The 13387-nt window shown below is 51.2% G+C and overlaps 1 protein-coding gene and 1 long non-coding RNA gene across 3 annotated transcripts in view; both read right to left on the bottom strand.

Moving 5' to 3' along the window:
- Positions 1–2409: 2409 nt before the first annotated feature.
- Positions 2410–7075, bottom strand: MLF2 (myeloid leukemia factor 2). 2 transcript variants are annotated; one of them, XM_040642101.1, is made up of 9 exons: positions 6881–7073; positions 6219–6296; positions 5839–5965; positions 5558–5593; positions 4869–4922; positions 4357–4485; positions 4028–4187; positions 3211–3423; positions 2410–2959 (listed from the first exon to the last, which is right to left on the bottom strand). In XM_040642101.1, exons 2-8 carry the CDS (start codon positions 6266–6268, stop codon positions 3236–3238), a joined length of 744 nt encoding a protein of 247 aa, XP_040498035.1. In that variant the 5' UTR covers positions 6269–6296; positions 6881–7073; the 3' UTR covers positions 2410–2959; positions 3211–3235. The 2 variants fall into 2 exon arrangements, with proteins under 2 accessions (XP_040498035.1, XP_040498036.1); XM_040642102.1 differs by lacking the exon at positions 4869–4922 and having other exon boundaries at positions 6881–7075.
- A 4470-nt stretch (positions 7076–11545) lies between these two features.
- The window catches only part of LOC103656189, a 3996-nt gene continuing 2154 nt past the window's right edge, over positions 11546–13387 (bottom strand). Inside the window, exon 4 of the long non-coding RNA XR_566566.2 lies at positions 11546–12072. This is a non-coding gene — a long non-coding RNA (uncharacterized LOC103656189). The remainder of the gene's footprint in view (positions 12073–13387) is intronic.

A 13387-nucleotide genomic window follows, 5' to 3' on the forward strand; every position in this document is an offset into this window, starting at 1 on the left:
AGTCATAGCTAAGTGGTGGAGCCAGTCTTGCTCATGCCAGGCTGTATTCATTTCACTCTTCTAGAGAATTCAGTCTCCCACCAAATAACAGCCATGGGGAAATGATCTGATGAGTCTGACCATGTTCCCTGGACGTTGGGCCAAGGGCTGAGGGGATGGCTGTTGTGAATGAGGCCGGGCCCAGTTGGAGAACTAAAATGCCCAGATTTCTTCCTGAGAATTCTTTTCCTCTCTGTCCCCTGGCCCTCACTCCATAATGGCAGACAGGTCAGAAAGTGCCAGGGGGCTGGTTCTTGAGCACCTCCCTTGGTGGCTGCTGCTAACTGATTTCCCACAACATGTCCCTACTCAGAACTAGTCACAGGCCCTGGGAATGAGTGCTGGGCTGAAGGGTGGTCCTCACCCAAGAGCAGGGAGGAGCGGTGAAAATTAGTTCGTGTGTCTGAAAGCCAGGCTCTCCATGGGGAAGCTTGTGAAACACTAGGTTGACTCAGCTAGATTGAGATCAGGGCAACCCTTGCCCTGCTCCGGTCCCCACTCAGAACCATGCCCATGAGTGTGGGCACTGTGACCAAAATTCAGGTTGGCAGGTTGGGCATGAACTGTAGCCTAAGGTTTTATAGGTAGTAGGGAACTTCGTAGCTGAGGTCCAGGGAAGTGGATGGCCTGCCCAAGACCACTTGGCTAGGTTAGTGGCAGAGCCGAGGACCCCGCCTCTGCACATCCCTTGTGGGGCTAGCGTTTTCTCTGGTGGCCTCCTCCGGAGACTGAGGAGAGCTGCTCCCACTCCCAGAGGAAGTAAATATGTGTCTATTTGGACAGAGCCCAGGGGGCCCCGGAAACCGAGGGCTGTGCTCACTTTGAGTCCTGTCATCTCAGCTCAGCAACCCAGCTGGAGATGAATTATGGATACAAACCCCGCCCCCTTCAAAAGTTCACACCACGCCACTTCACTTTTACAGAAGACCACCATGAATACCGGTTTCGGCTAACACAAAGAAATACGCGGAGGAGTTTGGTTTTATGAGAGGAAGTGAGAACAGCGCTCGGGATTTGTTTCGCAGCAAGTTACAAGCTGGTGCGCCCCCCTGAGCGGGAGTGGCCCCAGTGAGCTCCCGCCCCTGGAGCTACGTGCTGCTCGGCGGCATCCAGCCTAGCTTCGAACTGTCTGCGAGCTCGACTTTCTGCATCCTTTAGCAAGATGGTTTCAGAAAAATTCAAGAGATTGTATTTTGCGTCCTGGAACGCTCAAGAACTTTTCCATGTGAGTTAATGGTCATCCGTCCGCTTTACGCCATTTCAGCTGACCAAGGTTTTTGCAGGAACACTCCGCTTTTGGATAGCGGGGACAAACCTGTACCTGTTTGACTTGAGATTCCGGGCTTCTTGGAGCCACGGGGTTGGCTCCCTTAACCATGCTCATGCATCTTCACCAGCCCTGTTTAATGAGATGGGGCCCCTGCCCTGAAGGCTGTTGCACTCCATCCATTTCACCCCTCTGCTCATTCAGCAACTGGACATATCTCTGCAATCTGCTCACAGAGGACATGGCAAAGAGCCTCCCTTCCTTAAAAAGAGCCAGAGCCTTGAGTTGTTTGTGTGTGCGTGTTTGTGTTTTAAGTAAGCTCTAGGCCCAAAGTGGGGCCTGAACTCACAACTCCAAGATTTAAGAGTCGCAAGCTCTACTGACTGAGCCACCCCCGTTGTGTTGTTTTTCACTTTGATTTACCACAAACTGAAAAGAACTGAAGATTTTTATAAAGAAGAAACCATCCTCAGACCCTTACTAGCATCTACCATTGTTAAATAAGTTCCCAGGAAGAACAGAGTGACCCATTTGGCGGAGCCAGGTCAAGCAGGAGTGAACATCTTGAGAAATTTGAGACCTCATGCCCTTCCAGTACCCGCTCAGGTTCCAGATGAGTTTTCTTCTCTGGTCTCCTTCCTGGGGCTCAAATTCTCAACAACTAAGGGTGGAAGAACATTGCTGACCCCGGAGTGCCTCCCCTTTGAAGGCCTGTGCCTTCCTGCTCGGTACCACAAGTGTCCCCACCCACGGCCCAGGGGACAAACTGCCCAAGGCACAAGAGGCGTCAAGATCCTCCGGCACCTAGGAGATATGCCCTCCACTCCCCCCAGCGTGTGAAGTGACAGCAAAAGCAGGGAGACAGGCAGCAAGGCAGCCGCCAGTGTTTTCACCCACCAGCCCTAGTCCAGCTGAGTTCTGCTGCTACTTCTTATCTGCCAGGGCTCTGATCGTCCCACTGTCATTACCACCGAGGTACCGAGCTTGAACTCAAGAGGGCCACACCGTGGACACAGAGGGAAGGTAAGAAGGGGACTGGGAGACAGGAGGGTTGAAATCGAACGGGGACAAGATCAAAAGTAAAGCCAAAATCCTACTTGGTCTTTTTTTTCCCATTCTCCTTTATTCCATAAACACCTAGTTACAAGTTGCACAAATCAAAAAATAAAGGCAGAGAAAGGTATAGGGGAGATTTGTGATGTGCAGGGGGTGGGAAGGGAGAGAGGGTTGGGCGCCAGTCCTCTCCCTCCACACACAGCCCTGGATGAGGGCTATGGCCCCTGCAGGGGGGATCCGAGGAGGGGGTGGGCAAAGATCCAGGGTAGCTGAGGGATGGAGGAAGGCCCTAAACCCAGAGCTCACCCCAAAAGCCCCCTCAATGCATGACAAGGGTAGAATGGGGAAGGGGAGGAGGTTCAAAGATGGAGCAGCAAAATGAAAAATCAAGTTAGCAAATACAGGAGAAGTGGAGTCATCATGGTAGGGGATTAAAGAAGGAAAAAGTAGGTAAAGGGGGCAGTGAAAGGTTCTCCCTGAGACCCCCAGGGAGAGGTGGGGGCCAGCTTGCCTGTTAATTTAATATTAAATTGGGAGTGGGAGTTGGAGAGGAAAAAGTTATTTCAGGGGATGATTTCTCAGCCTCTCAGCCTGTACCTGGAAGGGGAAGAGAGAAGAACACAAGTCAAAAGAAAAACAAAATAGGAAAACCAGGAGTTGGGTTTAAACCCCACTTCCAGTGAGAGCATTCTTCTCTTTCCATACCAAAGAACACTTCTACCATCACAGGCAACACCTGCTGGGCACCCGGACTGCTGGGCCTCGTGGGGGAGGCTCGGGCACAGGCACACTCCTCAACCCCCCCTCTGTGCTCCACACCTTGCATACCCCTCCCCCTCAATACTTACAAGAGAGGCTGAGGGCCTAGGGCCCTCACCAGTCATAGCGGCGGGACTGTCGGGAGGGGGAGTCCTCAGGTCCCTGTATAGCCAGGCGGGGAGGCCCCTCAGCCCTTCGTCCCCCACCCCCTGAAGCCTCATGCCGCCGAAACTCCAGAGGGCGCTGCTGCCGGAATCGAGACGTCTCCCTCCGCCATTCATCATCAAATGCTGCGGCCTCACCTGAAGAGTACAGAGACCCATGTGACCACTTAAATATACAGGCTGGCTTCTAGAAGCAGAGGCAAGAGTGAGCCACAGTCTTCTAAGATGAAGAAACAGGGCACAGGCTGAAAGTGTTATGTGTGGGGATGAGTTGAGGGAAAGCAGCAATTTCTTTTCTTAGTATTTTGGAATTCAATAGGGTTCCACTAGCTAACAGCCAATAGTGATTCCAATATGGAAGCCACCAGCAGGCCTGAGGCGTGACCACTGAAGAAAGAAACTAGGAACAGCATACTTATTAAAGTTGAGGAGCATCGTCCCAGGCACACAGTAAGTATTTAATAAGTATCTGTCAACTTGAGAAAAAAAAAAGAGGAGAAAGAAAAAAACTGATCCCAACAGCTGGCCCCTCTTTGGTGAAGACAATGCCGGCACCTGACTTAGCCCCCAAAGCCGACAACAAGGCTCAAGCGAGGCAGGACTAGGGGGCCCACCCGCAACTTTGCCAAGAAATATCTACAGAGGTAGGGAGAAAAAGTTTGCATCTCCTAGTTCACAGGACCCGGACCAGGGGCTACTGGCCCAGAAGTCAGAAGGGTAAAGAGCGGGAAGGAAGGCTCACTCTCATCCAGGTTGATATAATCCTGCCGCTCCTCCTGGTCCCCTGTGCGGTGGTTGCGGGAGCGCTGGAGGATGTGAGCCCGGTCTCGGATGTGGTGCCCAATGGACATCTGCTCTAGCCCACTGTCCGAGTCCCGTACAGTCCTCCGAGTCTCCCGGATCTGGGATGAGGCAAAACACGGCACACTCAGCCACCCCTCCCAAAGCCCTGGCTACACCAGGCGGGACAGACAAACCACCCACAACCCAATCCTGAGAAAGGAAGCCAGGGTTTCTGTGCGTGCCATTCCACTCTGCCTTCTCTGGGTAACAAGAAGCCAACCAACTCACCCCGCCTGGAGCCGAGCGCATCTCTGATGTCTCCTGGTAGACCTTCGGGGCACCGTCCCCCGTATTGGAGTAGGAGATGACAGTGGAGGATGAAAAGGTCTGGCAATTACCTCCAGCTGTCATGTGTTCCTGAGGAGGAAAACGTACCACAGGGCTAAACGGCCCCTCGGGGGAAGGGATCCCACACTTCAGATGCCTGCTCATGTCTACAGCTCTCCCATGAAACGTGGGAACTGAGAAAATATCAGTGCCCCTCAAATTCCTCAGAGTCCACCAAAGAACAAGAGGGACCTGAAGACATGGAACCTTCATAGCACACTTCAAAAGACTGCTGTTGCTGCTTCCTACTCAGGCATGAGAGCAGATAAGGGAACCCAGTGCTCTCCGGGCTCACTGACTTCATCCAGCTTGAGCCCTTCACCAGCGTACTCTTCCCTGCCTCAGAGGACTCAAGGTGCTGCCAGCCATCCCTGAGAACAAGACTGCAAAAGCGTATGGGGCAAGAGCCTCACCATGTTCCCAATCATGTCGTTCATCATCCCAAACATGTCCATGAAGCCACCCGACTGCAGCAAAGAGACGGAAAACAAGAGTCAGGAGAGCACGCTCGGTGCTCGAATGGTCTCCTTTAGGCACCCGCTAGACAGACACAAGGCGACACATTCCCTTTCTCTGCTTCCTCCACACGGAGCAACTGCTCTGTCTCTTCACTAGCATGACCAGAACATGGAATGTTCTCTTTGTGGTTCCCTTCCTGCACTACTGCTGCCTTCCTCCTCAGTCTCTCTGGCTGCTCTGATCGAATTTTCTTTCTCCCAACTGTCCTATTTCCTCCTATCTTTAGGAAGCACACCAAGTAAATGGATGCTAACCTATAAAAGGGTTGGCCATAACACTGTAAAAACAACAACAACAAAACACCTCTAGAAGCCATCTTTGTTGGCCCTTCAACTGCATCTCCATCCTCAGAAAAACGAACTTTGCTAGGCAGTTACATTTTCCTAATAGGTATGGCTCCTAGAATGCAGGATTCAATAAGTTATCATCTTTTACCCACAGGACTCCTAGCACACAACAGGCCCAGAGCTTTGTGAATACTATCAAAAGATTCTAGGGTTACCCAAAAGGCTATTCCAGAGAGCCACATTTGGAAATAACATCTAAGGGTATAGAGTGTGTACACAGGGACATCCGGACTCACCATTCCCAGCATCCCAAAGGGGGAGACAGCCCCAGCCTACAGGAAAACATAAAGAACAAATTAGAGACCATGTCCTATCACACTACAAGCCCAAACTGAGCCCATGGCCTCAGTTTTTTCCATCCTCCTCTCCAAAGGGGATCACAAAGCCCTTTTGCCAGACCACTTTCCCCACTCCTGAAAAAGATCATTCCACTTGCTAAGCTGGCTGAAGTGCAAGAAAAAGCAAGGACTTATTAACCACCCTGCGGCATTTCTCAGGCAAGTCACAGCACCATTACCTGCATCCTACGGCTGGCAGGCCTGGTCCCAGGCATGTTGCCATCTGTGATGCTGAGGAAGGGGCTATATCCAAAGCCACCTGACAACATTCGGTTCATATGCTGACGGTGAATAGCAAAGGGGTCCCTGTGGAGTGAGTATACAGTGTGGATGGCTGAAGGGCCAAGCAGTCAACACCCCCTCCCCCACAAAACGGAAAAGTGGTAGGGAAACAGGGGCACGGATGCCTATTTCCTCTCTCAGTCTGGGCTGGAGCTGAGAAGCCAGCTGGTTCCAGCCAATGCCAGCAATGGGAACCCAGATGTCTGTCTGAACTACTTAGAGACCTGAAGTGGAGTAGGATGAGCGCTCTAGAACAGGAGGGGGAGGGAATACTCACATCAGGAACATGGGATCCTCGGGCTCCACGTCCCTCATGAAGCGGAACATCCTGATTTTAGCTCCAGGGGGCTCCACACTGTAAAGATGTGGAGGCTCAGATACTCGGAGGCAGCCAGGCTTTTGCACACCCGGCTCAGTGTAAGGACTCTCAGAACACTGTCCCTTCCAAATGCTGTAACCGACCCCGCAAACTCCAGTGAGACCCTTCTCCAGGTGGTGTTCGACACCACCCTCAAAGGAGGGAAGAGCTCTTCAACCTCTCAAGGAGGGCCATGGAAAATTTTTCCAAGCCTCGCAGTTTTCTGCCTCCCCCCACTCACAGCCATCCTCTCCCCAAAGCCCTGGCCAGAAGCATGCCCCCTTCCCCCGACGCCACTGTTCCGGATGCGAATCCCAAGAGCTGGCTCTCGATCCAGCAACGACCCCAGCCACCTCGCCCCCTTCTTACCCCCAGCCGCCTGCCAGCCCCCCCCCCCGGGCGGGCCTCACTATCCCCATCGCCCCCTGTCCGCCGCTCCCCCGGCCCCCGCCTCCCCACCGGGCGTGCGGAAGCGGCAGGCCTGGCCCTCTCCCCTCTCCGCATCCCAGGCTCCCAGACCCCGCAGCCCCGCGGGCCCGCTCCCACCCCGGCCCCGACTGCCCGCTTTGCTCGAGCCTCACCGGTCCCCGATTCGGGCTCAGCGGCCCATCCGGCCGGTCTCGCCTCTCGGTGCGCTGCAGGATCGGGGGTTGCGGCCCGGGACGCGGGATTGGTCGGGGCTGGCTCTCCTCGGCCTCCCGCGCCGCCTCCTCCCACGGCTGCCACCTCCGTACCCCCCCTCGGCCCACGGAGCCCGAACCACGGCCAGGCCCGGACGGAAGTGACGTCACGATGGGACAGCCCACCCCGGGGCCGGGCCCGCGGAGCTCCGCCCACTGGCGGGTGAGGGGAGAGGGTTGGGGCCCGCTCCCGGGGCTGCGGAGCGTGGGTCCGCGGGGTCCTCCGGCGACCAGGGGAGGGGAGGCCTCATCACCAACCTGGATTTGGGCTCTGTTGTTAGGAAGAGGCTCCCTGCGAGGGTGCGGGGGAAGAGCTGGGGCGCCCCTTCCTCGGCAGGGACAGGGCGGGGGAGGGCGGTGCGGCACGTTCCCTCAGGGGAAGGAAGAGGACGAGGGGCAGATTCCCATGGGGGGAGGGGCGGGCTCCCTGTGGGCTACGAGGTGGGGCGGATCCTGGGGGGAACGTTAAGCAGATTTTCTACCCAAGCGGCATTCAGCCCGTGAGGGAGGAAGGGCGGCCGTTCTGCGGGGGAGGCGCTAGGGCCAGTCCCGTCGGGAGGCGGCGCGTTCCAAGCAGGGGCGGGGCCCTCGGAATGACGTACAGGGGGAGGTGACAGTTCTGCCCCTGTTTAGCTCAGGCTTCGAGAACTCCCGCGGGGCCGAAGAGAATCCAGGTTGGGAGGGCGGACCGCCAGGTGGCGCTCTTCGGCCAGGCTGGAACTACAGTCTTCGGGAACCGGCGTTGGCGAGGTTCCTGGACCCCTCAGTTACCCTGTGTGAAGGGTCGGTTTGGGCAAAGGTTGTTGTTCTGAAATCAATTAGTTTAGTGCCAGTGTCTCCCCTTTCTTTTCTCTAACTGCTGTGTCCTCAGGAGCTCCCAGTCGCGCACTGATCTTTCTTGCCTCGAGTCAGGTAGGCAGGTCAAGGGTCTAAAGTTTGGGAGAAGAAAGGGGTGAGAGCTCCATTAACCAGGATCACTCAGGGGCGGAGCTGAAATCGGACCCTGAAGACCCAACTGCAAGGCCAAAGACTGAAACTTTGACACACTAAATGTCTTGCATAAAATCTGGCCCAACTGGAGAGAAGGGCCCTCCCCCAGGGTGTCAGGGGAATTTGGACTGTCTACGATGGACTTTAAACCAGACTCATCCAAACTCTAGCTCTCTCTGGTTCTTTACTCTGGCTGCTAGCCATATTAGTGCTATGTGGAGCCTGACAATGCCAAAGACTTGTTCCCAATACTTCCCTAGGGGTGAAGGAGGAGGGGGTCCCTGGTGACTCGGGAAAAGGTACTGGGAGCAGGGCTTCTCAGGTTTCTTTGGTCTTGATCATTATTAAAGAGGGAAAAACAATAGTGGAGACAGAGGGGAACAGATAATTTAGAAACTGTCAGACTGGCAGAACCAAAGAAAGACAAAGACAGAATAAAAGAAAATTTGCTTTTCATTGATATTTCTGGGGAAGAGACTTAGTAAAATCTTTTCAATTTATTCTCCAGATCCTCTATTTCTGGACATCCCACTCTGCAACTGGCCCTTTCCCTCTTGCCTCAAAGGCAGTTTGACATGTGATCAGGTATTCTCTGAGAGTTCTGTGGCCCAGACTTAACCAAGTGTGGTGCCTCACCTTCCAGCCTCTCCCTTCTCACTCCATTATGTCCAGCCTTCACAGAATTGGATAGGAGATACAACTTTGCTTCTGTTCTCCTTTTTCCTTTTTCCATTACCTGATACTGTCTACTACTGTCTTCAGGTGCCTAGAAACCTTTCTCCTCTTCCTTATAAAACCTAAGAATCCGGTATCAGTCATATTTACCTCTGCCTGATTTTAAATCAGTGTATTACCTCTCTTAGGAGTATTTACAAATTACAACTCAGCTTCTAACTATGAGAGAAAGCTCCAAACCTGGGCTTTGTCTGAGGTTATAAAGAAATTCTTGAATAGGTAGGGATGAAGAAGGAAGTGCAAGAGCTCATTTTCAAAGTCCCCATCTACTCCAAAAATGGAGGGAATGTAATTTTACAAGTAACTTTTATGCCCCCCACAACCAGAGTTTGTGTCTGTCTCCCTTCTCCCTTGCCTTCCCTCCCCTTCCTTCCCTTCCCTTTCCTGTCCTCCCTCCCATTCTTTCCCTCCCATTTTCTTTCTTCTTTCTTTCTTTCTTTCTTTCTTTCTTTCTTTCTTTCTCCTTCCTTCCTTCCTTCCTTCCTTCCTTCCTTCCTTCCTTCCTTCCTTCCAATGAACTCTGAAGAACAGAAATTTCTCAGTCACTGGAGTGTCCTGTATATGAGGAGGGAGAGTGGGCCCTGCCAGGAGTGAAGTTTAACACAGGAGGATAGGATTTGGGGAAGGAAGAGAAACAATGTGGTTCTTACATTCGCTGCTCTGGTGGAGCCAAAGTCAGAAAGTCCTTGTGAGAGTAGGGCTGGGCCAGAAAAGGGACCCTCTTTAGATGTAACGTCATACATTTGGGGCACTCCCAGTTGGATATTGGAACAGAGTGGGGATGGGGCAATGATGTGAGAGTTAGGGGAGACTGGATTTCCTGCCTGAGCCAAAGTGAATGGGTGTGACTGAGTGTATGTGTGTATGTATATGGGCATTCTCTCTTGGGGAAGAGAGAAAAAGCCTGAAAATTAGTGCTAAGTTGCCCTAGATAGAATGAGTTGTACTGTGGACACCAGGTCAGAGTAAGAATAAAAAGTGGCTCAAGAGCATTTTTTAAATCAACTTTTCAGCTTATTTTCATATCCATATCCACTCCACAAATATTTATTGAATGCCCACTATGTGTCAGGTAATATGCCTGGCTCTGGAGATACAATAGTGACATAGACAAAAATAAAGCACCAGAAAAGGGGGACAGAGGAATAAACAAGTAGTTGGGAAGTGGTGGTTGCTTTTTAGGGTGACTAGGGAAGTCCTCACTGATCAGATGACATTGAAGCGGAGGCCTAACAAGCTCAGGAAAGCTGAGGTGAGAGCATTCTGGGCAGAGGAAACAGTAAGTACAAAGGCCCTGAGGCAGAAGTATGCTTAGTGTGTTCAAGGGACAACACAGAAGCCAATGTGCCTAGACTGATGTGAATGAAAAGAAGAGCAGTAGTAAGAGACAAGGTCACAGAGAAAGAAGGAAGCTAGACCATGTGGGACTTTGTAAGACCTACAGAAGGATCACTCTGGCTGTTGTATGGAGAACAGACTGTTGCGGGGACAACAGCAGAAACAGAAAGACCTATTAGCATGCTGTTGCCATATCCAGGTGAGACCCTCTGGTGCCTTAGAGTAGATTCGAAACAGTGGAGGAGGAGGAGTGGTCAGATTCTAGATATATTTTGAAGATGGAGCCAACAGAATTGGCTGATGGATCGATGCGGTATGAGGGAGAAGAGTCAAGACCAACCCCGAGATTTTTTTACCTGGGCACCTGAATGAGAAAGAAATGACCATTCTGCTTGCCGCACTGTACTGAGAATATACAAGTACCAGTTTGCGAATATAGTGAAATCGCGTCTAGCTCTAAGATCCCGATCAGGGGGCTACACAGGATAACTGCCCCAGACGGTCTTACCTTTAGCAGCTAACTACCTAAAATAGGAGGAGACGTAGAAATAAGTGCATTCCACACGCAGTTTGACTACGAGATATTAGTTGTTAGACCCTCTTGAGTGGATATGCTAATGTGAATGGTCAGTTTAGAATTTGAAGTTTTAGGGGCGCCTGAGTGGCTCAGTCGTTAAGTGTCTGCCTTCGGCTCAGGGCGTGATCCCAGGGTCCTGGGATCGAGCTCCGCATCGGGCTCCCTGCTCTGCTGGGAAGCCTGCTTCTTCCTCTCCCACTCCCCCTGCTTGTGTTCCTTCTCTTGCTGACTGTCTCTCTCTCTGTCAAATAAATAAATAAAATCTTAAAAAAAAAAAAAAGAATTTGAAGTTTTAAATCTTAGTAACTTCCTATTGTCTGATCTTTTCAAGAAGACATCCAGAAGGACGCAGAACGCCTTATGATGAACATGGACATTAAGGGTTGAAGTTTGAGCTACCTATGTGACAGTTCGTGTCAAAATCTCCCGAGCTCTTACTCTGTGCCAGGCATAGTGCTAGGTGCTGAGGATAAAAAGACAAGGAAGATGTGGTCTCTGGCCCAGCAGTTTCACAGCCTAGTGAGGGCGGACAACATGGAATCAATTTTAATCCTATGATGAAGGCTGCAGTAGAAAGATGTATATTAAAAGGGCAAAAGTGGTTCAGAAGAGGGAGGGAGTGACTTGGGGGCTAGGATGGGGAAGCCAGGAGAGCATTCCGAGCAGGAAATGTGATCAGTGCAAAGGCACAGAGGTATGCTGCATTTGGGAAGAATTGTAAGGAGTAAAAACATTGACGAAGCAAAACTTTTGAGGGAACAGTGCTGAGAGATAAGGGTACATAGGTTAGGCTCAAAGGGACCAGAACTTGAAGGGCCCTGTTTGCTTCTAGACTTCATCCTATAGGCCTGGGGAGGCCATCAAAAGGTTTTATGTAGGGAAATGACAACAGTCTGTTTGTATTTAATTTTATTTTTATTTTTTAGTTGATTGGTATCTTAGGTAGAAAGTCAGTTTGTGTCTTTCAGGAAACATATTGACCTTCCACCACATGCCAGGTAGGGAGGTAAGGGCCGAAGACACACACAAATTCTTAAATCCTGGTTGAAAACCCTAATAAGTTTAAAGTCAGCACGTAAAAAAAAAGAAAGAAAGAAAGACAGCACGAGATGTCGACCTGTGGAGCAGAGACAGGACTGAGTTTGGAGAGAAGGGGAGGCACTCAAGGAATGTTTAGAGGAGGAGCTGGGGAGGGAAAGAAAAGGTGGTCTTGGGTGACCCCCAGGGCAGGAATGAATGGGTGGAGGACAGTACCTGTAACCGAACTAGAAAGCAGCAGGATCTCAGGTGGCTCCTGTGGGGTTTGAGGAGCTCCAGACGGTCGAGGGATTGATGACCAGAAGGGAAGGAGTCGCAGTGCTAAACGTAGAGGGTTGCGAGTCACGGGTCTTGCAGGTTTCTGAGGAAGGTGGGACCCAAGCCAGGGAAGTCCATGTGGACTGTCTAAGGGAGACTGTGAAGGGTAAGAACAGGACCTCTGAGACTGGAGTCACCTGGAAGGGTTCAGGCAGCTCTGTCATTGCCTCCTCCTGGTTCCTGAGTCCTCCCTCAGTCTTTTACCCTCTGGGCAAAAGGAGTCTCTAGCTGTCACTTCTGGTAAGGTAACATTTCCGCTAGCCTTTTCATTTCTACTCTCTGTCCTCTGCCTCAGGCACATGGTCTGTTTAACCTGTAAAAGTGTGGGAACCCGGAACAGACTTGCACCTACGATAACGTATTTGACCACAGTGGCCCAGGTGACCTTCAACATGGCAGCCAGAGTTGATCTCGCCATTCTACCCACCGAACACTAGGGGTGGAGAAGGCCAGGAAGGTGGAAAAAAGACCGTTTAAAGCTGAGGCCTAAAGTGGTGCTGTCCAATGTGGTAGCCACTAGCCACATGTGGCTATTTAAATTTAATTAACATTAAATAACATTAAGAAATGCAGTTCCTTAGCTGCACTAAACACGTTTCAAGGGTTCAGTAACCACACGTGGCTAGTAGCCACTGTACTGGAAGGTGCAGATATAGAACACTTCCATCATCACAGTAAATTTCATGGGCAGAGGCAGAAATCATCTATAAATGTGATCTTCCTTCCAGACTTTTCTGAAGGCCTGTGAAAGCTTTCTGAAAAGAGTATGCAAGGAGGAGACACTGCAAGGAGGGCTGTAGAGGGTTGGGCAGCGGCAACTAGGCTCGGTCTAAAAGTGAAGGAGGTCAGGAAGAGGATGTGGAGAATTACAAAGCCAATCAGAAAATCTGGAGGAGACGTAGGATGGTAAAACCAATTCTTTGTGCTGGGGACAAGATGCACAGGGAAGTAGGAAAGCCACACAACTTTTGGTTGTGATGATGACAGCGTAAAAGACAGTGGCCACCAGGACATCAGCAGTTAGAAGATCCCAAGTCAGAGAGAGGCCTACTCAAATAAAGAAGGCTGAGAGGGCTCTGAGAATGAGGCCAAAATGGTGTGTGTCAGGGCTAGGAAGTCAATGACTTATTGAGCTCTTCCTCTTTGGTGCCTAGCATCATTCTAGGTATTAGGCACAGGAGAAGGAGACAATCAGTAAAGGTGGGGGAAAGAAGGGAGGCTGTTCTGAGTTGGGAACAATGGATACGGATTTATAAAACCAGGAGAGATCCGGGAGGCATTCTAGAAAAGTGTACCCATGGAGATAGTGTGCTGTCTGCCTAGTGGAAAGAGTGCTGGATGTACATCCCTTTTCAAAGATTTTTTTTTTTTATTTTAAAAAGATTTTATTTATTTGAGAGAGAGAGAGAGAG

This window comes from Ursus maritimus, unplaced genomic scaffold (genome assembly GCF_017311325.1).
Source record: "Ursus maritimus isolate PB19 unplaced genomic scaffold, ASM1731132v1 scaffold_26, whole genome shotgun sequence".
NCBI classification, from domain to species: Eukaryota; Metazoa; Chordata; class Mammalia; order Carnivora; family Ursidae; genus Ursus; species Ursus maritimus.